This window comes from Podarcis liolepis (assembly GCF_965112155.1).
Source record: "Podarcis liolepis genome assembly, chromosome: 1".
NCBI classification, from domain to species: Eukaryota; Metazoa; Chordata; class Lepidosauria; order Squamata; family Lacertidae; genus Podarcis; species Podarcis liolepis.
The window spans coordinates 130,146,546-130,169,644 of NC_139554.1; the positions used below are offsets into that span (position 1 = coordinate 130,146,546).

Below are 23,099 nucleotides of genomic sequence, written 5' to 3' on the forward strand. Positions count from 1 at the left end.
AGATCACATGTCTGTGGCCACAGCATGAACCACAAAAATCATACATCCACTGTTTCGTTTAGAATATTTTTTTTCTTGTTTTCCTCCTCTAAAAACTATGTGCGTGTTATGGTCGGGTGTGTGTTATAGAGCAAAAAATACGGTACTTAAAAGCCTATAGCGACGACTCAGCAGTGCATCTCTCTTGGGATTCTGGCACGCCAGCAAATGGAGATTGTGCTAGGAGGAGCTGAATAAACGCCTTGCTAAATCCACGAGGCCCCTTTTCGTCAGCAACAACTGTGCCACAGTCACAGCAAGTGTGTGCGATGGTGGATTCCAGTCTTCAGGACAGCAAAGTCGAGCGAGATGTATATCAAGGAAGACTTCGCCGACAAAAATCAGTGCTGGTAATTGGGATCTGGAGTAGGTTTAGAGTTGAACAGAAATGCTAATCCAGAGAATACGGATCACGCTGGTACCGTTTAGAAACACAGCGTGGTTGATGGGTTTTTAATATCCTACTTTTATCCCAGCAGACCCCTCCTTTCTCCTCTCCCTTCGCCTGCTCAGCAGTCGCAGAATACCCTTCCTTCAGCAGGAGGCCTGGAAACATCAGCGTCTGCTGTGAGTGGCCTTCATGTGTGCCAATATCCAAGATTCTGTGTGCCAGGATATATTTCGCCACTGAAGCTGAAGCCTGTAGCTTTGTGTCAACCCACAAAGCTGATCTGCAGCATGTCATCTAAGAACCTAAGACAAGAGGGACCCCATCTGGCTCCCCACACCTGCCCTGATTTCAATTTCCCTCCTAATCCTACTTCTGCTGCTTTCACAACTTCTGCTGCAAAACCTTCCTTCTCCAAACACATATCTAGGTGTCTCTGAAATTTATTTATCTTTTCCCCCTTTCAGCCACCTCCTCCCCTGATTTGTTCCATATGGTGATTACTTCTAATTCTGTCTTGTTCCTTCAGTCTGCACACCAATTTTATTTTATTTTTCAAGCCTCCTTTGCAGTGTGAAAGTTATAGGGGGCAATGCTTTGTCTGAAGCAGTGGGTTGCTGCCAATAACTTTAGCAACTCTCACTTCCTCGTTTACACCCTTCTCTTTTTATGGCTTCACCATCTTTATCAATCCTTTCTGGAACGCTGATAAACAGCCTTTAGGTACAGCCTCTTATTTCAAAGAGGGAAGGGGGTGGGTGGGAAATAGTGTTAACAACCTTAGCTGCTGCATCGCAACTTCAGGCTACATTCATTCATTAGATTCGGCCAGGTGTCTAATTCCAAACAGATGGGCAGGCCTAAAGATTTCGGAATTCCTCTTAGCCTGGCCTTACCTCCAGAAATTGCAGGATTTAGGTATGCGTAACTTGCAATGAAAATCACACGGAGCGCTCCGAAACAGGCTGTGCCATTTCAAAGGCCAGGGAGCAACCGCTGTTATCCAAGGCTTCACTCTTTCCTGTGCAATAACAGTCCCTGCTACCTGCACACAGAGTCCAAAGTGAATTACTTGTGGTATTTCTTCTGAGGGCTTTAAACGGTAACAAAATTATCTCTTAAATTCTATAAAGCTCCAGTATCTTTGTTGTTCCGCTTAACAGTGCCTTTCTCATGAACTATTGCCACTGAAAGCCCCCCAGACATTATCTTGATCACATCCCCTACTGCCCTAAGTCTACTTCCTAAATTCAAGATACAGATTGCTTCAAATATCACTCTCCTTGATGTTTAGCCTCCTCGACAAAGGACACCTACAGTCTGATGGCCTTCTTCCAACTGTTGGGTATTATGGGTTTGGAGTGCCTCAAATCATGCTCATTCAAGTAGCCTATAAGAAACGACCTTTGAGGGCAGCCAATGTAAATGCCTAGATTGCAAAATGGCAGCTCCACTATCTCCATATTTGTTGTTGTTGTTTAGTCGTGTCCGACTCTTCGTGACCCCATGGACCAGAGCACGCTAGGCACTTCTGTCTTCCACTGCCTCCCGCAGTTTGGTCAAACTCATGCTGGCAGCTTCAAGAACACTGTCCAGCCATCTCGTCCTCTGTTATCCCCTTCTCCTTGTGCCCTCAGTCTTGCCCAACATCAGGGTCTTTTCCAGGGAGTCTTCTCTTCTCATGAGGTGGCCAAAGTCTTGGAGCCTCAGCTTCACGATCTGTCCTTCCAGTGAGCACTCAGGGCTGATTTCCTTCAGAATGGATCTGTTTGATCTTCTTGCAGTCCATGGGACTCTCAAGAATCTCCTCCAGCACCAGAATTCAAAAGCATCAATTCTTCGGCGATCAGCCTTCTTTATGGTCCAGCTCTCACTTCCATACATCACTACTGGGGAAACCATGGCTTTTACTATACGGATCTTATCTCCATATTTATCCTGGTACAAAAATACACACATGAATAACATCTGCCCCCTGACAGGTTTGAGTATGCCTTCCTGAAGGGAGAAAAATTAATTAAATAACGATGAAGCAAGCTGCTTGTAATTTGGAGTGTTTGGTATCCAGATTTGATCTTACTGCTCTGTGCACTCAGGACATCACAACTGTTTCAAGCCTCTTCAGGTTTTTCCTCAAAAGCAAAGTACGTTTGAAAAACTCAACTTCTGGTTTTTCCCTGTGAAATCTTTGCACTTAAATCTACTGCTGAGAGCACACTGCGAGACAAACCTCCTCATTTTTATTGGAACTAAATGCAAACAGGCAGCTTCCCAAGGCATAAAATAGCACCACAATGGATTATTAATGGAAAACATGCAACACTCAGGGCTTCTAGAAAATAACATTTTCGTTGTCATCTCACAAACATAAAAAGTTTGAAACTGCAATTACAGTGGTACCTCGGGTTACATACGCTTCAGGTTACATACGCTTCAGGTTACAGACTCCGCTAACCCAGAAATATTACCTCAGGTTAAGAACTTTGCTTCTGGATGAGAACAGAAATCCTTCTCTGCTGGTGCGGCAGCAGCAGGAGGCCCCATTAGCTAAAGTGGTGCTTCAGGTTAAGAACAGTTTCAGGTTAAGAACGGACCTCTGGAACAAATTAAGTACTTAACCCGAGGTACCACTGTAATCCAGAATGTGGCAACTAGACTAGTGACTGGGAGTGGCCGCCGGGACCACATAACACCAGTCCTAAGAGATCTGCATTGGCTTCCAGTACATTTCCAAGCACAATTCAAAGTGTTGGTGCTGACCTTTAAAGCCCTAAACGGCCTCGGTCCTGTATACCTGAAGGAGCATCTCCACCTCCATCGTTCAGCCCAGACACTGAGATCCAGCGCCGAGGGCCTTCTGGCGGTTCCCTCGCTGTGAGAAGTGAGGTTACAGGGAACCAGGCAGAGGGCCTTCTCAGTATTGGCGCCTGCCTTGTGGAACGCCCTCCCATCAGATGTCAAGGAAATAAGCAGCTATCTTATCTTTAAAAGACATCTGAAGGCAGCCCTGCTTAGGGAAGTTTTAATATTTAATGCTGTATTGTTTTTAATACTCGATTGGGAGCCGCCCAGAGTGGCTGGGGAAACTGAGCCAGATGGGTGAGGTATAAATAATAAATGTATATTATTATTATTATCATTATTATTATTATTATTATTATTATTATTAGAACTTCACACACTCATCCATGTTTCACATTTTTCATCCCAGCTATACTCTGCCATTTCAGATCCTTAGCTGCCTCAAAACTATTTCCCACCAGTGGCGTTGCATGGGTTGTCAGCACCTGGGGCAAGGCAAGTAATTTGCGCCCCCTAACCCATGGATTTGCGCCCCCTAACCCGTGGATTTGTGCCCCCTAACCCTAACCCCCAGATGTTGCGCCCGGTGCGGCCGGCCCCCCCTGCACCCCCCACGCTACGCCACTGTTTCCCACATCCAGTATACATCAATATAAGGGGGTAGGGGGCACAATAAGACTTTAGCAAGGAGCCACTCTCAAGAGGCGAGTGGCCGAGTAAGAGCCATCATGAGCCGAATGCAACTCTCAAGCAATTTAAGTACTGCTTTAGTTCAAGGCAGCAGATGGAATTGAAAGAAGCCCATATTGTGGTGCAGGATCTACGGATCTTGTGCTCCATCAAGCCAAACCCAGTCTTCCCAACCACTTCCTGCGGCCGGGACTACCATGTTTCCTGCTGTCCCAGGAAACCAGGAAAAACAGAAATCTTGGGAGGGCTGCTGTCCGCTTGGCAGATCCTGATCGCAGCTTATGCATGCGAGGAAACCGGAGGTATAGAGAATTGCCCTTCCAAGCCTCTTCTCTTTGGGCATAGGAAGGAGGGGTTTGAAGCCACACAACAACAAAAACCCCAGGATTGGAGAGGAGGACCAAAAGGAACATTTTCCGGATGAGGTCTATGGGGTCTGGGTTGTGAAGGTGTGTCGGTGGAGCAGCAGAGTCGTAAACGGTACATAATAAACAACTACAGTGGTACCTCGGGTTAAGTACTTAATTCGTTCCGGAGGTCCGTACTTAACCTGAAACTGTTCTTAACCTGAAGCACCACTTTAGCTAATGGGGCCTCCCGCTGTTGCCGCGCCGCCGGAGCACGATTTCTGTTCTCATCCTGAAGCAAAGTTCTTAACCTGAAGCACTATTTCTGGGTTAGCGGAGTCTGTAACCTGAAGCGTATGTAACACGAGGTACCACTGTATTTCGATTTGTAGTTTTCCCAATTTGTAGCTTTTAACCCAAATGAACGGCTTTACCCACCCCCCTTTCCTTTTTTGACTGCTACTGCCCCCCCCCAAGACATACATACACCTGCCTTTCACCTCGTGCATATACTTAACATTTACTGCTGGTTCTCTCTATCCGGCGGGTCGACATGTATCGATAGTCAATAAAGATCTGACCTACATAATTAATTTGCTTTAAGACACCAAGGGAGTGCGCAGAATGACATGGCCGGATGAAGGGCTTTACCCACCCCCCTTTCCCTTCTCTCTCCCCCCCCCCATTCCCCTCTACTGGATTTCATGGCCAGGCTGCTCTTCCAATGTTAAAATGTCCCACTGTCAGTTTGGAGCGTGTGTTTTTTCAGTTCCAGTGGGTGGGTGGGTGGGGGGAACCCTGCCAGCTACAGCGTCAGCAGGGAAAGCAAAGCAAAAAAACAAAACCAGGTGGGTTGAGCACACATTACATCCAAGAAGCAGTTTATGACCCCAAAGACCCTTCGCCTTATTTATTTTTTGTTCTGGTTTTCTCGTCAAGAGTTTCTGAGGCCATTAAAAGGGAGAGGGGTTTGTGTTTTCTGGGAGGGGACCAGAGTTGGGGAGAAAATTCCCCTGCATAATTCGTGCGTGCTTGGGCCTGTCTCCCTGGACCGCTTGGATTACGTTACGCACCCCCTGTGGAGACAAAAAACACTAACAGGATTAGGGGGGTCAGGACTTCAGAGGGAGAAGAATGAAGGAGGGATGTCTGTGGAGATTATCTTTCTGCTACAGAGAGACAGGGCTTCGGGTGGAGAGCAGGGAAACTTCAGGCACACGACGACTCAGAAGGAAAGAGGAGCAAGGAACTGGCCTGGCTTTCATTATATATGGGTGTAGATCCGACCGCTTAACACTTCAACATGAGTGATGCACTTACATGAGAAATGACCGTACATGATAGACCATACAAACTTCCATGCATACAGTGGTACCTCGGGTTACATACGCTTCAGGTTACAGACTCCACTAACCCAGAAATAGTACCTCGGGTTAAGAACTTTGCTTCAGGATGAGAACAGAAATCGTGCTCCGGCGGTGCGGCAGTGTGGGTAGAAGTCAGGGGAAGAGAAACATGACTGAATGATATTCAGGTCCGGGGAAAACATGTGCATAAGGTAAAGGTAAAGGGACCCCTGACTCTTAGGTCCAGTCGTGACCGACTCTGGGGTTGCGGCACTCATCTCGCTTTATTGGCCGAGGGAGCCGGCGTACAGCTTCCAGGTCATGTGGCCAGCATGACTAAGCCGCTTCTGGCGAACCAGAGCAGCGCATGGAAATGCTGTTTACCTTCCTGCCAGAGCAGTACCTATTTATCTACTTGCACTTTGACGTGCTTTCGAACTGCTAGGTTGGCAGGAGCAGGGACCGAGCAACGGGAGCTCACTCCGTCGTGGGGATTCGAACCGCCAACCTTCTGATCGGCAAGTCCTAGGCTCTGTGGTTTATTCCACACAGATTTTAAAAGGGGGGGCTTTGCCAAGATGGGCAGACCAGTATTTTTTTTGTAGGTGAAAACACTCTCCTCTTCCTGCAGGACCTGAAGATCGTTCGGTGATGCTGATGGCAGAGGTGAGGTTTGGAGAATTCAATCAGTTCAGCTCAGGTGTCAGGTGTGCAAATCCCTTTCCACCCCACTCCGTCCCTCCTTCTCCCTGAAAGCAGCGCTGCTCTTTATGAAAAACAACACAACCATCCCCTTCTGCTGAAAGCTCTTGCTAATCTTGTTTCCCCTCCTCTTTATTCAACTTATCCCTAGCCCCTTGTCTCTGGTGCACTGCATCAAGACTGCCAACAACCAGGGAATTGGGAGTGTACTGGTCTTCACAGCTTATAGAAATCCCCAACAACACCAGTTCTTTTCGCCTCCCTTGCTACCAGCGATGACTGAAGGCGGGGGCTGCTCTCTTACTTTCTGGGGGAAATATAATCTTTATTTTCCAGCTTTGCTTCATGCAGCTCTCCCTGCATCTTTGGCTCTCTCTGTCTCAATTTCTTTTATGAAGATGTAGATGTTAGTTGACCTGTCAGTAGCACCAGTTAAATTTGGCTCTGAGCCCAACTTACAGATTCAGCAGAGAAGGGACTCACTGCTAGCTACAGAGACACACACGTATGTATGTATGTATGTATGCATGTATGTCTCCGTGTGTGCACATATATACATGCATAAACAAAATCTGACAGAGTCCTCCTCTATTCTCTTTCCCTGCACTCCATGGCACCAAATCACACTGCGGCAGAATTGACAAATCTATTTGGCATGGCGTAGCTATTTCAATTTGAACCATGCAGAGTGCAGCACTGAGGCACCACAAAAGAAACCCAGCATGGAATCTGTGCATTCAGTTCAGAACTTTGGGGGCTTCCTGACAGGAGAGGAAGGCACCCTGGAAGAGAGAGGAAGAGAGAGAGAGAGAGAGAGAGAGAGAGAGAGAGAGAGAGAGAGAGGTTGTGCAATCAGCTTCCCCCAGCGAACAACACATTCAGGCCATTTTCACTTAAACCAGCTTCTTCCTTCCCTGTACCTGAACATCAAATATGAAACCCGCAGTGGCACAAAATGAGCGTTTTGCTCTACCTCTGCTCTCTATCCCACATTTCATACAAGATTCAACTCCCTCTGGGTTTATTTATTTGAAAGATTTCCATCTCACCCTTCCACTGTATTCCCAGAACAATTTTAAAATAATAAAATGGGGGTGAGAGAAAGGATTAAACAGTAACAAAAATAATAAAAACAGAGGTAGATACAACAGATAAAAGCAATCCAAAGTTTAGTCACCAGAAGACCATCAACCTGGCAGGTCGTACGCTTGCCAGAACAATAATGTCTTGGGCAGAAGACAAGGGTGCAGAAGACAGAACTAAAGAGGGAGTCCCAAAAACTAGGAGTCACGAAGGAGGCCCACTCCCATGGTCCATCCAGTTGCGCCTTGACCACCCAAAGGACACCAAGTAAAACCACTCGAGTAGATCTTCATGAAAGGGGCAGGTGCTGACAGAACGAGACAGTCCCTCAGATAACGTAGGCACCAGCCATGTTGTTGTTGTTGTTTAGTCATTTAGTCGTGTCCGACTCTTCGTGACCCCGTGGACCAGAGCACGCCAGGCACTCCTATCTTCCACTACCTCCCGCAGTTTGGTCAGACTCATGTTTGTAGCTTCGAGAACACTGTCCAACCATCTCTTCCTCTGTCATCCCCTTCTCCTTGTGCCCTCCATCTTTCCCAAAATCAGGGTCTTTTCCAGGGAGTCTTCTCTTCTCATGAGGTGGCCAAAGTATTGGAGCCTCAGCTTCACGATCTGTCCTTCCAGTGAACACTCAGGGCTGATTTCCTTAAGAATGGATACGCATGATCTTCTTGCAGTCCATGGGACTCTCAAGAGTCTCCTCCAGCACCATAATTCAAAAGCATCTATTCTTCGGCGATCAACCTTCTTTATGTCCAGCTCTCACTTCCATAAATCACTACTGGGAAAACCATGGCTTTAACAACACGGACCTTTGTTGGTAAGGTGATGTCTCTGCTTTTTAAGATGCTGTCTAGGTTTGCCATCGCCTTTCTTCCAAGGAGCAGGTGTCTTTTAATTTTGTGACTGCTGTCACCATCTGCAGTGATCATGAAGCCCAAGAAAGTAAAATCTCTCACTGCCTCCATTTCTTCCCCTTCTATTTGCCAGGAGGTGATGGGACCAGTGGCCATGATCTTCGTTTTTTGATGTTGAGCTTCAGACCATATTTTGCGCTCTCCTCTTTCACCCTCATTAAAAGGTTAAAAATTAATTCCTCCTCACTTTGTGCCATCAAGGTTGTGTCATCTGCATATCTGAGTTGGTGATATTTCTTCCGGTGATCTTAATTCCGGCTTAATTCCAGCCCTGCATTTCGCATGATGAATTCTGCATATAAGTTAAATAAGCAGGGGGACAATATACAGCCTTGCCGTACTCCTTTCCCAATTTTGAACCAATCGGTTGTTCCATATCCAGTTCTAACTGTAGCTTCTTGTCCCACATAGAGATTTCTCAGGAGACAGATGAGGTGATCAGGCGCTCCCATTTCTTTAAGAACCTGCCATAGTTTGCTGTGGTCGACACATTCAAAGGCTTTTGCATAGTCAATGAAGCAGAAGTAGATGTCTTTCTGGAACTCTCTAGCTTTCTCCATAATCCAGCGCATGTTTGCAATTTGGTCTCTGGTTCCTCTGCCTCTTCTAAATCCAGCTTGCACTTCTGGGAGTTCTCGGTCCACATACTGCTTGAGCCTTCCTTGTAGAATTTTAAGCATAACCTTGCTAGCGTGTGAAATGAGTGCAATTGTGCAGGAGTTGGAGCATTCTTTGGCACTTCCCTTCTTTGGGATTGGGATGTAGACTGATCTTCTCCAATCCTCTGGCCACTGCTGAGTTTTGGCACCAGCCATATATGGCTTTAAAGGTAATGACCAACACTTTCTTAAGAATTGGAAGGGACCCCATGGGTCATCTCAAACAATCCCCTACAATGCAGTAATCTCAGCTGAAACACCCATCATAACAGATGCCCATCCAACCTCTGCTTTAAAACCGCCAAGGAAGATGATCCCACCACCTCTCATTGGAGTCGGTTGCACTGCCAAACAGCTCTTACTGTCTGAAAGTTTCCCCCGAATGTTTAGTCAGAATCTCCTTTCTTGCAACTTCAAGCCATTGCCTCGAGTCCTGCCCTCCAGAGCAGGAGAAAACAAGCTTGCTCTCTCTTCCATGTGACAGCCCTTAAAAGTATTTGAAGATGGCTATCATATCTCCACTCAGTCTCCTCTTTTCCAGGCTAAACATAACCAGCTCCTCATAAGGCTTAGTTTCCAAACCCTCGATCATCTTGGTTGCCCTCCTCTGCAAACATTCCACCTTGTCAACATCCTTCTTAAATTGTGGTGCCCAGAACTGGACGCCGTATTCCAGGTGTGGTCTGACCAAGGCTCTGAACTGTGCCTGGTAATGGGGTTGTTGTAAAACTGAGCTCCCTTGCTGCCACATAATAGGGCTTGAAAATACTACTTCCAGACCAGCTTCTGCCACATTCAGCCTGCAACTGCTGAACTAATCTGAGGCTAGCTGCTAAACAGGGATGGGGAACAATGTACAGTGGTACCTCAGGTTAAGTATTAATTCGTTCCAGAGGGCCGTTCTTAACCTGAAACTGTTCTTAACCTGAAGCACCACTTTAGCTAATGGGGCCTCCCGCTGCTGCTGTGCCGCCAGAGCACGATTTCTGTTCTCATCCTGAAGCAAAGTTCTTAACCCGAGGTACTATTTCTGGGTTAGCAGAGTCTGTAACCTGAAGCGTATGTAATCCGAGGTACCACTGTAATCAGCACAATTTGGGATGGGGCCTTAATCCTCTCCCTGAAGGCTGCTTTTCCTCTGTAACCCCTTCAGCCAGTGTGGTGTAGTGGTTAAGAGCGGTGGACTCATAATCTGGTGAACCGGGTTCGATTCCCCGCTCCTCCACATGCAGCTGCTGGGTGACCTTGGGCTAGTCACACTTCTCTGAGGTCTCTCAGCCCCACTCACCTCACAGAGTGTTAGTTGTGGGGGAGGAAGGGAAAGGAGAATGCTAGCTGCTTTGAGACTCCTTCGGGTAGTGATAAAGCGGGATATCAAATCCAAACTCTTCTTCTTAACAATCCATCCAAGTCTCTGTCCCCACCCAGCTGGACCAGGTTTTTCAATTTAGGAGGGAAAAGGGACTGGAAGAAGGAACTAAAGAGGACGATCGACAGAAGGTGGGGAGCAGACTTAGGTGTTGTCCCTCCTGCCTGACTTTTCTCTCCTGCAGATCCCACGTCAACTTTTCTTTCCCCCTTCCCCCAAACACCACACTGCCGTGCCCAGGATTCCACATTTGCTGTCAAAGGCCAGCCTGAGGCCAGTATTTTGTTTAAAATGGGGGTGGGGGGAATCTTGAGTTTGGTGGGTGGGGAAAGAAATAGCTTTGAAGGAAATTAGATTTCTGGATTAATATCAAATGATGGGGTTGCTCAGCTGGGACAAATCAGCTTTCGAAGTCACTGGCTTTGCCTGTAGCTCCACCCTATTTGCTCCATACTAAATGGGCTAAGAAGAAGCAGAGAACCAGATGTGACAAGAAAGACTTATCAAAACCCACCTCACATCTCAGTTTGCTGTGAACGGCAAATTTCCTACGAGTGACAATCTCGAGTAATTTATGGTCCTTTCTTCCTGAGCATGATTTTTAACTAGTTCTCCAGATCTGTGAATGCTGCAGATATAATCTCGCATGAATCATCTCCCTCCAAATCCTGCCAGAAGGTTAACCTTGGCTCCGGTTCATCCAAAGGGCTGATGATGACAACTCTAAGGATTATTTCCCTTCCTTTAACGAGATCTGCATGGGAGCATATATATATATATATATATATATATATATATATATATATATATATATATATGCAGGTTTTGGTGTCTTCGGGTGTCTTCCCGTGTAAGAGTTGGGGTGTCTAGGCGACGTTTCGACGAGGTCTCACTCGTCATCTTCAGGCTGGTGCTTTCGGCTTCTTGTTACTGGAACAGAGCAGGATCTCAGTGTTTGAGTTCCTATAAATACTGTTGAGGGGGTGTGGTATATAGCCTCCAACGTTCTGGGCAGAGGGGAAGTTCCCAGGTTAGTGTGTCTTTTCTTCTTTTGTTCCTTAATTACTTGAGGGATATCTTGAGTGATTTCTTGAGTGATATTCTGAGTACCACTTAGGTGGGTCATTAAGTGTGGATTAGTTGCTAAAGCTTTCGTGTCTTGACCTCTTGAGCTTGTGAAGAGTTTTTCTGAGAAGATGGCTGTACTGCACTTAGTTGTGCTCTGGCTTGGCTTCGTGTATAGGGGCGAGCTGTGGTTTTGTGCCCTGTGCCAGCCAGATCTGTGTAGGGATTGCAGAGGGGTGCAGCATCCGGAGGTGCCACTATGGTTTGGCTACTGGATGGAGTCTGTAATTTATCTGTGGAGAGGGTCTGGGTTTGGGTCTGGTGTGGTTGATTGGTGATGGCGTTCTGTGTGCCTCTGGTTCTGGTGTCGGTTTTTGTGGGGAGGGCTAATTTCCAGATGTCTGGCAGGCGGGACGTGTCGTCACGCTTGTTCATGTTGTGGGGGTGTTTCTCTATCTCGATGGCTTCCATGATTATTCTCTTGTGGTGATGTTCCATGTTAAAGAGCAATTTGGAATCTGCAAAATTAATTTCGTGTCCTGTTTCTTTCATGTGTTGGAAAAGAGAGGAGGTTTTTTCAGTACAGCCATCTTCTCAGAAAAACTCTTCACAAGCTCAAGAGGTCAAGACACGAAAGCTTTAGCAACTAATCCACACTTAATGACCCACCTAAGTGGTACTCAGAATATCACTCAAGAAATCACTCAAGATATCCCTCAAGTAATTAAGGAACAAAAGAAGAAAAGACACACTAACCTGGGAACTTCCCCTCTGCCCAGAACGTTGGAGGCTATATACCACACCCCCTCAACAGTATTTATAGGAACTCAAACACTGAGATCCTGCTCTGTTCCAGTAACAAGAAGCCGAAAGCACCAGCCTGAAGATGACGAGTGAGACCTCGTCGAAACGTCGCCTAGACACCCCAACTCTTACACGGGAAGACACCCGAAGACACCAAAACCTGCATTCCTGTACCCGTGAAAATCTACGAAAGCAAATATCTCACCTCTACGGGGAGGAAACCTTCCAGCTGACAAGAACCTACGAGAAACTAGAAATCCGAAGAGCCACCATCTTATGTGATCTCTTGTTCCTACGCAACTGCCGAGACAACAACTTAATTCCCACATGCTTCCAACTTAAATTCCACTCTAAAACCCCAGCTACCGAAAGGATCCTGAAACGAACTGAACTATCCCTAATCAGAAACGAAATACATAAGAAAAGATACCTACTAAACCAAACCAACAAAGATCTGCTCACTCTTCACCTCAAACTTTGTAACAAAATCCACCCTGCACTCTGGGACAAATGCAAACAACTAGCCGTCTGGAGAGCTGAAACTGAGACCTCACATAAGACAGACAGACACACCAACAAACTCCACAAACTAGAGAAACGCCAGAAGCCCAGCCACCCTCCACAACAACCCATGAAACAAACAGTACATAACATATCAGACAGGATCCTCACCCCAACTGAAACCAAAGTACTCTCCAAAGGTTTCAACTTTGCAGTCGCCCCGAGACGCATCCCCACGGAAAACATCATATGCGGAGTCGAAGCTAGCCTAACCAAAATCGACCCAGATGAAGCCAATAAAATCAGACTTGAAGTCACCAACATCCTCTGCTCCAGCAAACCACCCAGAAGCAATTTACACAAAGAAGAACAGAAAGCACTCACCAACCTGAGGAAAGACAACAACATAATCATTCTCCCAGCAAATAAAGGTAATGCCACTGTTGTGATGAACACATCGGACTACCAAGCAAAACTATCAAATCTACTCCAAGACCCTACCTACCAACCTATAAAAACAGATCCCACCACCTATCTGGAAAAAACCACCAAATCCAAAATAAAAGCCTCTCCTATCAGTGAAGAAATCCAGCTAAGAATCATCCCCAGAGAAAAATCATCCAGATGCCCCAAACTCTACGGTCTCCCCAAGATACACAAAGAAGGAACACCACTCAGACCAATAGTCAGCTCCATAGGCTCACCTCTACAAAATCTCGCTAAATTTCTCGCTAAGCAACTTCAGCCCTATGCAGAATCCATCGCTTCACACGTTACTAACTCCTTCCAGTTCATAGAAACAATAAAGAAGCAAAACCTACATCCCGATGACCTACTTGTGAGCTTCGATGTTGTATCTCTCTTCACTCAAGTGCCCATTAATGAAGCCTTGACAGCCATTCAAAACAAATACAATCCCCCCGAATACATCCTGGACCTGACCAACCACTGCCTAACCAACACGTACTTCATCCACAATGGACAAAGATACAAACAGATAGAAGGAGCACCTATGGGATCACCCCTCTCACCGGTCATCGCAAATTTGTACATGGAACACTTTGAAACCAATGCTTTAGACAAGTCAGAACACAAACCCAAACTTTGGCTCAGATATGTTGACGACACCTTTGTAATTTGGCCACACGGGAAAGAAAAACTAGATAGCTTCCTCACACATCTCAACAGCCTACACCCCAAAATACAATTCACTATGGAAATAGAAGCCAACAACCAACTTCCCTTCCTTGACGTCCTAATCTACAAAAAACCTGATGGCTCCTTAGGACACACTATCTACCGGAAAAAAACACACACCAACCGCTACTTACATGCACAATCACACCACCACCCTGCACAAATAAACTCCGTAGCCAAGACTCTCATCTCTAGAACCAAACGCCTGGCTGACAAAGACCACTTGACAACTGAGTTACAGAATCTCTCAAATGTGTTAATCGCCAATGGATACCAGCAAAACAGGGTTACGAAGCTAATCCAAAAAGAAACACCCCCCAAAAACCAAGACACAGAAGAAAACAATGGCATGGCCCTCCTTCCTTATATCAAGGGCACTACAGATAAAATTAGCAAAATCCTCCATAAACACAATATCAAAACAGCCTTTTGCACCAACCAAAAAATAGCCAATATCCTCAGAAACCCCAAAGATAAAATCCAGTTGGAAAACCAAGGGGTCTATGAAATACCCTGCAAAGTCTGCCCAGCCACGTACATTGGACAAACAAACAGACGAATAAATGCACGTATCGCAGAACACAAGAATGCCGTCAAAAAAGAAGAAAAAACCTCCTCTCTTTTCCAACACATGAAAGAAACAGGACACGAAATTAATTTTGCAGATTCCAAATTGCTCTTTAACATGGAACATCACCACAAGAGAATAATCATGGAAGCCATCGAGATAGAGAAACACCCCCACAACATGAACAAGCGTGACGACACGTCCCGCCTGCCAGACATCTGGAAATTAGCCCTCCCCACAAAAACCGACACCAGAACCAGAGGCACACAGAACGCCATCACCAATCAACCACACCAGACCCAAACCCAGACCCTCTCCACAGATAAATTACAGACTCCATCCAGTAGCCAAACCATAGTGGCACCTCCGGATGCTGCACCCCTCTGCAATCCCTACACAGATCTGGCTGGCACAGGGCACAAAACCACAGCTCGCCCCTATACACGAAGCCAAGCCAGAGCACAACTAAGTGCAGTACAGCCATCTTCTCAGAAAAACTCTTCACAAGCTCAAGAGGTCAAGACACGAAAGCTTTAGCAACTAATCCACACTTAATGACCCACCTAAGTGGTACTCAGAATATCACTCAAGAAATCACTCAAGATATCCCTCAAGTAATTAAGGAACAAAAGAAGAAAAGACACACTAACCTGGGAACTTCCCCTCTGCCCAGAACGTTGGAGGCTATATACCACACCCCCTCAACAGTATTTATAGGAACTCAAACACTGAGATCCTGCTCTGTTCCAGTAACAAGAAGCCGAAAGCACCAGCCTGAAGATGACGAGTGAGACCTCGTCGAAACGTCGCCTAGACACCCCAACTCTTACACGGGAAGACACCCGAAGACACCAAAACCTGCATTCCTGTACCCGTGAAAATCTACGAAAGCATATATATATATATATATATATATATATATATATATATATATATATATATCTGGGTATCCTAAATGTAACCAGGGACACAGGTGGCGCTGTGGGTTAAACCACAGAGCCTAGGGCTTGCCGATCAGAAGGTTGGCGGTTCGAATCCCCGCAACGGGGTGAGCTCCTGTTGCTCAGTCCCTGCTCCTGCCAACCTAGCAGTTCAAAAGCACGTCAAAGTGCAAGTAGATAAATAGGTACCGCTCTGGCAGGAAGGTAAACGGCGTTTCCATGTGCTGCTCTGGTTCGCCAGAAGTGGCTTAGTCCTGCTGGCCACATGACCTGGAAGCTGTATGCTGGCTCCCTCGGCCAATAAAGCGAGATGAGCACCGCAACCCCAGAGTCAGTCACGACTGGACGTAATGGTCAGGGGTCCCTTTACCTTTACCTTAAATGTAACTAAGATAAAACAAAGGCAGATAGGTTCGGTAGGTGGGCATTAAAGGAAGGAGGGAAAGACCACATCCCACTGAAAGCCACTTGGGCATCGTAGGTGCTTTAAATCGTGGAGCCCAAGAAGAAACAAAGCATGCACTGAAGCGGGGGAAATCTGCAGCCATTGAAAGACAAGAGGCAGAGCAGCAGTCAGAACACCTCTGAAAGTAGAGGTCTCACTTCCTCAAGCCACACCTGGGCCTTTTTATGGAGGCCAAAACATCACCTCTGATAACTGCCATGTGTTGCTTCTTCCCTGCCTGGGCTGCCATTTCGTCGCAATAAACTCTGGTCAGGAATACCACATTTTGGGGAGCCTAACCTGTTACTCCAAGGAAGGGAAACAATTAGGGCTGGGCAGAATATCGACAGAGCGTCCAAAACCGGTTTGGAAATCCGTTTCGTGATATAGGTTTCATAATTTTTGATCATTATGTGATGCTATACAAAAATCACAATGTGGGGGAAACCATGAAGCCAGCCAATGCTTCTACTTAGTTCCATCCTTATTTCAAACATTGTGGTATATCGGTATAAAGTGGTACCTCGGGTTAAGTACTTAATTCATTCCGGAGGTCCGTACTTAACCTGAAACTGTTCTTAACCTGAAGCACCACTTTAGCTAATGGGGGCCTCCTGCTGCTGCCGCGCCGCCGGAGCACCATTTCTGTTCTCATCCTGAAGCAAAGTTCTTAACCTGAAGCACTATTTCTGGGTTAGCAGAGTCCGTAACCTGAAGCGTATGTAACCCGAGGTACCACTGTATTACAATGTCTAGTGGTGATATATCACCAAGTTGAAAACCAGCTCCATCCTTATTTTAGACATTGTGGTATATTGATACATCGCAATGTTCAGCTGGTGTTATATCGCGATGTTGAAAACCAGGTATCACCCAGCCTGAGAAAACAATACAGCAATCTTCCCTATAGCGATCCACAAAAACAGTCCCACTTGAACCCCCCAGCTCTGGATTACAAAACTAGACGGGAGGGAGTTTGAAGGTGCTGGGTTCTGGGTGGAATTACTTGCTGCTTGGTTTGGGCGGAATTGCTTGTCTCGGGATCACAGACAAATGAAGAGGGAATAAAAGAGGTGCCCCCAACCTTCCCCTTGGCAGCAGCCAAGCCAAAGCTTCTATCGCTCCTAGCTAGCAGTTGCTGCTTCTTCGAGAAGCTTCCCTCCCTCTTAGCTTAAGGTGGGTTTGCTCTGGCAAAGTTTGAATTCGTGTTCTACAGTATTCTGCAGCGGAGAGCACCGAGGGTCAGTTCAGAAGCGCCTTCACAACAAAGGCAAAGATGAATGACAGCTCCATGCCATCCCAGGAGCAGAAACAGCTTTATTATAAACAGCTGCACTCCATGCGGCCTGCTCTCTCGCACACCTGCCCAAAGCACAAAGTAAGTGCCTTCCCTCCCCCCCCGCTGAGCAAACACTAAGCATTCGGAGGTTGAGGGATCAGCAAGGGTCAACGCAGCCATATTTATAGACAGAGGAGGCACAAGCAGAGAGAGGTCAATGCGTCACTGCCAACCAACGGCTGCTGCCGCCGCTGCAGATCCCCTATCCCTGACAAACCGAATTGCTCCTCGTTATTTATCGTCAGGCTTTATTCTCTAGGACACTGTGATCCCCTCTCAGGATTTGTGCCCTTTCATTTTCTAAGCCTCAATAACTCCTGAACTGCAGTTTCATGCGGTTTTGTGATTGTTAACCCAGCATGTGGACGGGGCTCGGGCCATAAATGCTCAATGAATCTTCTATGGCAAAACACGGGCTGCCGAAGCATTTTCCCCTTCATTTGCAGTCCACAGACGTACCGCAGGCTCTCTCCACTGAGCAAGGCACAACAGCAGCCAGATCCCCCCCCCCCCAAATCAAGGAGGGACACTGTTTCCTCACCCCTCAAGAGATAATAAAGATTACTTGGGGAGGGGCGACAGCTCCATGTTTTGCATCTTGGCAGTAAGCAAACGAACAAAAAAAGGCAGCAAAAAAGCAACAGCTCAAGTTAATTTAGACCTTCCATTCGACCATCAACAGAATCCTTTGCAGTCTGGAATCATTACCGTATTTTTCGCTCTATAAGACGCACCAGACCACAAGACGCACCTAGTTTTTGGAGGAGGAAAACAAGAAAAGAATATTCTGAATCTCAGAAGTCAGAACAGCAAGAGGGATCGCTGTGCAGCGAAAGCAGCAATCCCTCTTGCTGTTCTGGCTTCTGGGATAGCTGCGCAGCCTGCATTCGCTCCATAAGACGCACACACATTTCCCCTTACTTTTTAGGAGGGAAAAAGTGAGACCTATAGAGCAAAAAATACGGTATTTTGGGGGGAGTGGGTTGTGGGGAAGAGGAAGCGCTTACCTTGTGGTTTTTCCCGTGACGGTACATCATCCAGTCCTCCCCATTTGTGCTGACCTCCAGTTTGTACGACCGGACATAGTAGCCATTCTGGGTTTCCCGGGAGATGGCACCCTGAGTAGCAATGGCTGTCAGCACTGTCAGAAAGCGGAGGTCCACCTGTGGGGGGGAAGGAGGGGAAGAGGGTGAAGGAAGAACAACAGGAGCTTCGTAAGTTCAGCAGTAATAGGGCAGACCTGTTCTTTGCTTGAAACATTGGCAGATGCAACCTTCCGGAAGCAGCATCTGCAGACGCCAAATGAGACAAAACTGCAGATCAGGAGGGTGAGAACGAGGAAGCCAACGACACAAACTTGCAGTGAGCACATCCTTCGACAGCAGTCGTGAAGACATATGGGTTTGGTCTGAAGGCACATGAGGCCACCACTGTTCTGAAGCAGGTCTGGGACAGGTCAATGCCTGGATCGATGGACATGATCCCATGTACACGGCCTTGGGTGCCAATAAAGGCAGGCTACACAAATGGGACACGGGTGGCGCTGTGGGTTAAACCACAGAGCCTAGGACTTGCCGATCAGAAGGTCGGCGGTTCAAATCCCCGCGACGGGGTGAGCTCCTGTTGCTTGGTCCCTGCTCCTGTCAACCTAGCAGTTTGAAAGCACGTCAAAGTGCTGGCAGGAAGGTAGACAACGTTTCCGTGTGCTGCTCTGGTTCGCCAGAAGCGGCTTAGTCATGCTGGCCACATGACCCAGAAGCTGTACGCCGGCTCCCTTGGCCAATAACGCGAGATGAGCGCCGCAACCCCAGAGTGGACCTAATGGTCAGGGGTCCCTTTATCTTTACCTTTATACAAATGGAATCGTGAGCCACAATGGATCTCAGAGCCACCAACAGCATACAACAGTAGTGTGTTTTGCTAAAGGCATTCTCCAGGACTCGCCATGTTGGGCTGCAGCTGCTTCAAGAAGGCTATGTTTGAAAGTAGACCTGAGGATCGGGTGCTCAGCTGGTATAAATTAGCATGGCGGTATTTCATTTCTAGTAGATCACTGTGACGCAGCTGTAGCTTTTGCCACTGGCCATGTTTAGAGTTGCCTATTCTGTCTAAGCTCTGTTCCAGTATAAGAACTTAATAGGATCAATTTTCAGACCAGCTGAGTTAACATCCCTAGATGTGGCAGCCTGTGAGCCATAGAAGGAAATGTTTTCAGCCTGTCTGGTTTTGTTGCAAGGTTCATAATTGAGGGAGAGAAGCACATTTTGAAAGTGCCCCCCCCCGCCCACGTCCCGTTGCTTCGTCAGATTGAACAGTAAACATCTCTGGGATGAAATCCTTACTATGTCTCTTAAAAAATGCCCAGCACAACTGTGTACCAGCCTCAGTTGCAAGCCATGATAAAAATAATGCATTGGGGTGGAAGTAATTTGAGCAAAAGCAGGCTGGGTGCCCCTTTACCATTATGTCATTAATCATACAGAGTGGGACCGCTCTCCCCCCCCCCCCCCCGATGCCTTGCTAAGTCTGTTGCAAGCAAATGCCGACAGATTTCAGGAGTGAAAAAGCATTTTTTTTGTTCAGGCAAGACGTGTGCTAGTAATTGTGTTGGGGAGGAGCCCCCGACCATAAGCTGAATAAAGAACTTTGGGCTTTGATGTTCTTAAAACCCAAATAAAATCAAAGCTCAAACTAGAGAATCTTCACCCAAATTAAGCTCTTGCCTCATTTGCAGTGGAAAAGAGGTCAGCGTGCATTGTTTGGTGGAGGGGGCGTGTCTTTTCACATGTAAGATTAAGTTGTGGGGTCCAATTCGTGCTTCTTGGAGATTTTTAGTGATACAGCAGCTTATCGAGACATGCTGGCTTAGTAACTGCGCCATGAAGATTCAGTTGCTCCATTTGCTCCAGTACTTCCCGTGTTGAATGCCCTTGAGCACATCCCACCACACGGTTCTCCATCCAATCCATATGACTTTTTTGCTGCCATGAACTGGTCCTGTGCAGCCCCTGCTAAAGCCTTCCTTCTGTACGTTCCTGCTGGTTTTCCCAGCTGCTGGTATGCACTGAGATTCCCTGGCAGAATAAATATTGTTCTAGCTGTACTCGCCTAGCACACGCGGGAAAGCCCCGCTCCTTTCGATCTGTCGCGGAGTCGACGGGGCACGTAAGCGGCAGCGTGTTCTCTCCTCTTAGCCCTCTGGAAAGCCCATCAAGGCTCAGGGGCCACCAGGTCAAGCCGAGACTTCTGTAGGAATGTTAATGGCCTAACAGTGCTGCCTTCAGTTCATGAAGGCAAGAGTCGCGCAGCCTTTGCCAAACAGCAGCTCAATGCCCTCCTGCTGATTCCCAGCATGCAACAAGGAGATTCTACAAGCTTCATGTACCGGGGTCAATTTGACAGCATGGCAATCAGTTTGGTTTAAGGAGAAAGTGTGTGTGTGTTTGTTTGTGTGTGTGTGACCTGAAAGTCCAGAGGGCAGTGGCAGCTCTCTGCCAAGACAAACCATGTGTCTAAACAAAGACACTTGTTTCCCTCACATCACCCTGCCAAGCCTGCTTCCATGGACACACAGCATGCCAGCCCATGCCAAGCCAAGCTTTTCATAGAGGAGAATGCTAGCTGGGGACTCTCGCTGGCCATGTGTTTGATGACAAAGGCTTGAACATCAGATCTCACCAGTTGCCTGGCAATTCAACTGTTGCTAAGCCGGATATTATGGTTTCGGTACTAGCCTTTCTGAATCGTGCTGCTCTCCCTCCTTAGTTACCGAGTACCGCTTATCCTCTGCCAATTGCTCTCTTGGAGTTGGGGAATACATACCTGCAGGAATTCCTTGTTGTTATCTACATTAGGAGTCCACCCGTTGTCATCACTATTGAGCCGGCTCTGTTGTGGGGTCCATCTGCCATCCGAGTAAGTAGAGGAGGCCGTGATCTGCTCGTTGGAGATCCGGCCGGTTTCCATCCCCAACGGGCTGTTGCACTGAAAGTCTACAGCAGGTGGAGAGTGGATTAGAAGAGAAACGCGTGCCCCCCCCCCCAATCTGTGCAGCTCCGCTAAGGGAAACGCCGCTAATGGCCTCGTAACATCCTATCAAATGAAATAAGAATTAAAAAAACATGTGTCTGCAAAAATGAGCACAAAATAGAATTGTCTCTATGCACCTATGAAAAGCTGATGAAATATTAATGTTCAGAAACAGCCAGGGAAGAGCTCACATCTGGAGCTCCATCAAATCCCTTCTCATCTGCATCAAAGGGCTGCAACTATGGGAGGTCGGGAACGTCCTTGCCTGGCAATCTCCTGCAAAGTGCAAGGAAAACTGGAATTCTTCACTAAAAGCCTGAAGAAAGCCCTCAGTTTTCCAAGTGTGATTAAATATATTGCAGCTGTGCATAGCTAATTTCCAAATCATCTCTATATTTAGGTGGTTCCCCCCCCCCCGCAGCATTTACAGTTTTTTGTGTTCTGTTGTTGTCCTACAACAGGGGTGGGCACCCTGTGGCCCTCCAGATGTGGTGAACTCCCAGCGCTCATGCTCCAGATGTGGTGAACTCCCAGCCAACATGCTCAATGGTCAGGGATTGCGATAGGATTTATAGTCCAACAACTTCTGAAGTAGCATAGGCTCTGAACCCATGACATAAAAAGATTTTTTTTAAACTGAGATATGATGTCACACACTAGAGCAATGTGTGGCCCATGGGCCAGATGCAGCCCACTAAGACCGTTTTACCAGCCCACAAGCCACCCCTGAACCGAGCCGCCCGCTCGGCGAGTCCCCTGCGCGCTGTGCTAAACCGGTGCAGCACGGCGACTCATCAAGCGGTGCCGGAAATCACGTCTGCGCACACGCAGATACCGGAAATCTCTTCTGCGCATGCCCAGATGTTGAAAATAGCTTCTGCGCAGGTGCAATTTCCGGCATCTGGGCATGTGCAGATGCGATTTCTGGAGTCATGCTGTGCTGGCCCAGCCCACGGACGATCTCCGCGGGAGTGATCTGGCTCATGGCTGGTAAGCCTTGCCGAGCTCTGCACTACAGGAAGAGACAACTGTTAACATTCTATTTTTTTTTAAGATATTTATTGCAAATTTTAAACAAAACAACTGTTAACATTCTAATGGTTCAAATTCATGCTTTTTCAATATGGCTTCAAGTGTCTTTCTTTCTTTCTTTCTTTCTTTCTTTCTTTCTTTCTTTCTTTCTTTCCTTCCTTCCTTCCTTCCTTCCTTCCTTCCTGCCTTCCTGCCTTCCTGCCTTCCTGCCTTCCTGCCTTCCTTCCTTCCTTCCTTCCTTCTCCTATGTAGAGCATACCCAAAACTCCAATCTGAAACATTTCTGAACAAATTTATTTCACAAAATTTTGACATTTTAATCTTGGGTTTTGGGTTTCCATAGCAATTTCTAAATCTGCCGCGGAAGCTTGGGTGCTAGCAGTGAGCAAAGATAACAAAACAAATAAGAGAGGCTCCAGATGACCAAATTTTGAGTTCTGCCATGAAATTAAAATAGCAAAATTAAAAATAATTCTGATGGGGATTCAGAAAAGTTACCCACACGTGGCTACATTTTTGTTTTATTCAGGCTCCCCAGTGCAGAATCTGGAACTAGAGGAATACTGGCGAACACTCCAACTGAACAAGATGCCAACTTACTCTCTGGCACCTCCTGCGGAACTAAGTAATAGCGAGCAGAAAAACCATCCTTGGCCACTGCCAAATCTGTGTGGAACGTGAGTGACAAGATGCCAGTAGTCGAGTGGATATCCGAAGGAGTTTTAGTCCCACAGTACCTGCCAATCAAGGGGCCAACTGCAACAGAAACAGAAGAAAAGCACAATTCTCAGTTAGATAAACTTGTCACCATCTTGCCTACGTCGCTTGGGAAG

At 47.0% G+C, this 23,099-nt stretch overlaps 1 protein-coding gene across 3 annotated transcripts in view; it reads right to left on the reverse strand.

Annotated features, from left to right (window-relative positions):
- NRP2 (neuropilin 2) overlaps nucleotides 1-23,099 on the reverse strand; it is a 238,472-nt gene that overhangs the window by 119,430 nt on the left and 95,943 nt on the right. For all 3 annotated transcript variants that reach the window (XR_014518665.1, XM_083472896.1, XM_083472897.1), the window contains exons 5-7: nucleotides 22,867-23,022; nucleotides 21,028-21,197; nucleotides 18,213-18,368 (exon numbers count right to left, since the gene is read on the reverse strand). Coding sequence is in view for 2 of the 3 variants with exons in the window: in XM_083472896.1 (XP_083329022.1) it covers nucleotides 18,213-18,368; nucleotides 21,028-21,197; nucleotides 22,867-23,022 (482 nt within the window). In the remaining variant the exon portion in view is untranslated. The remainder of the gene's footprint in view (nucleotides 1-18,212; nucleotides 18,369-21,027; nucleotides 21,198-22,866; nucleotides 23,023-23,099) is intronic.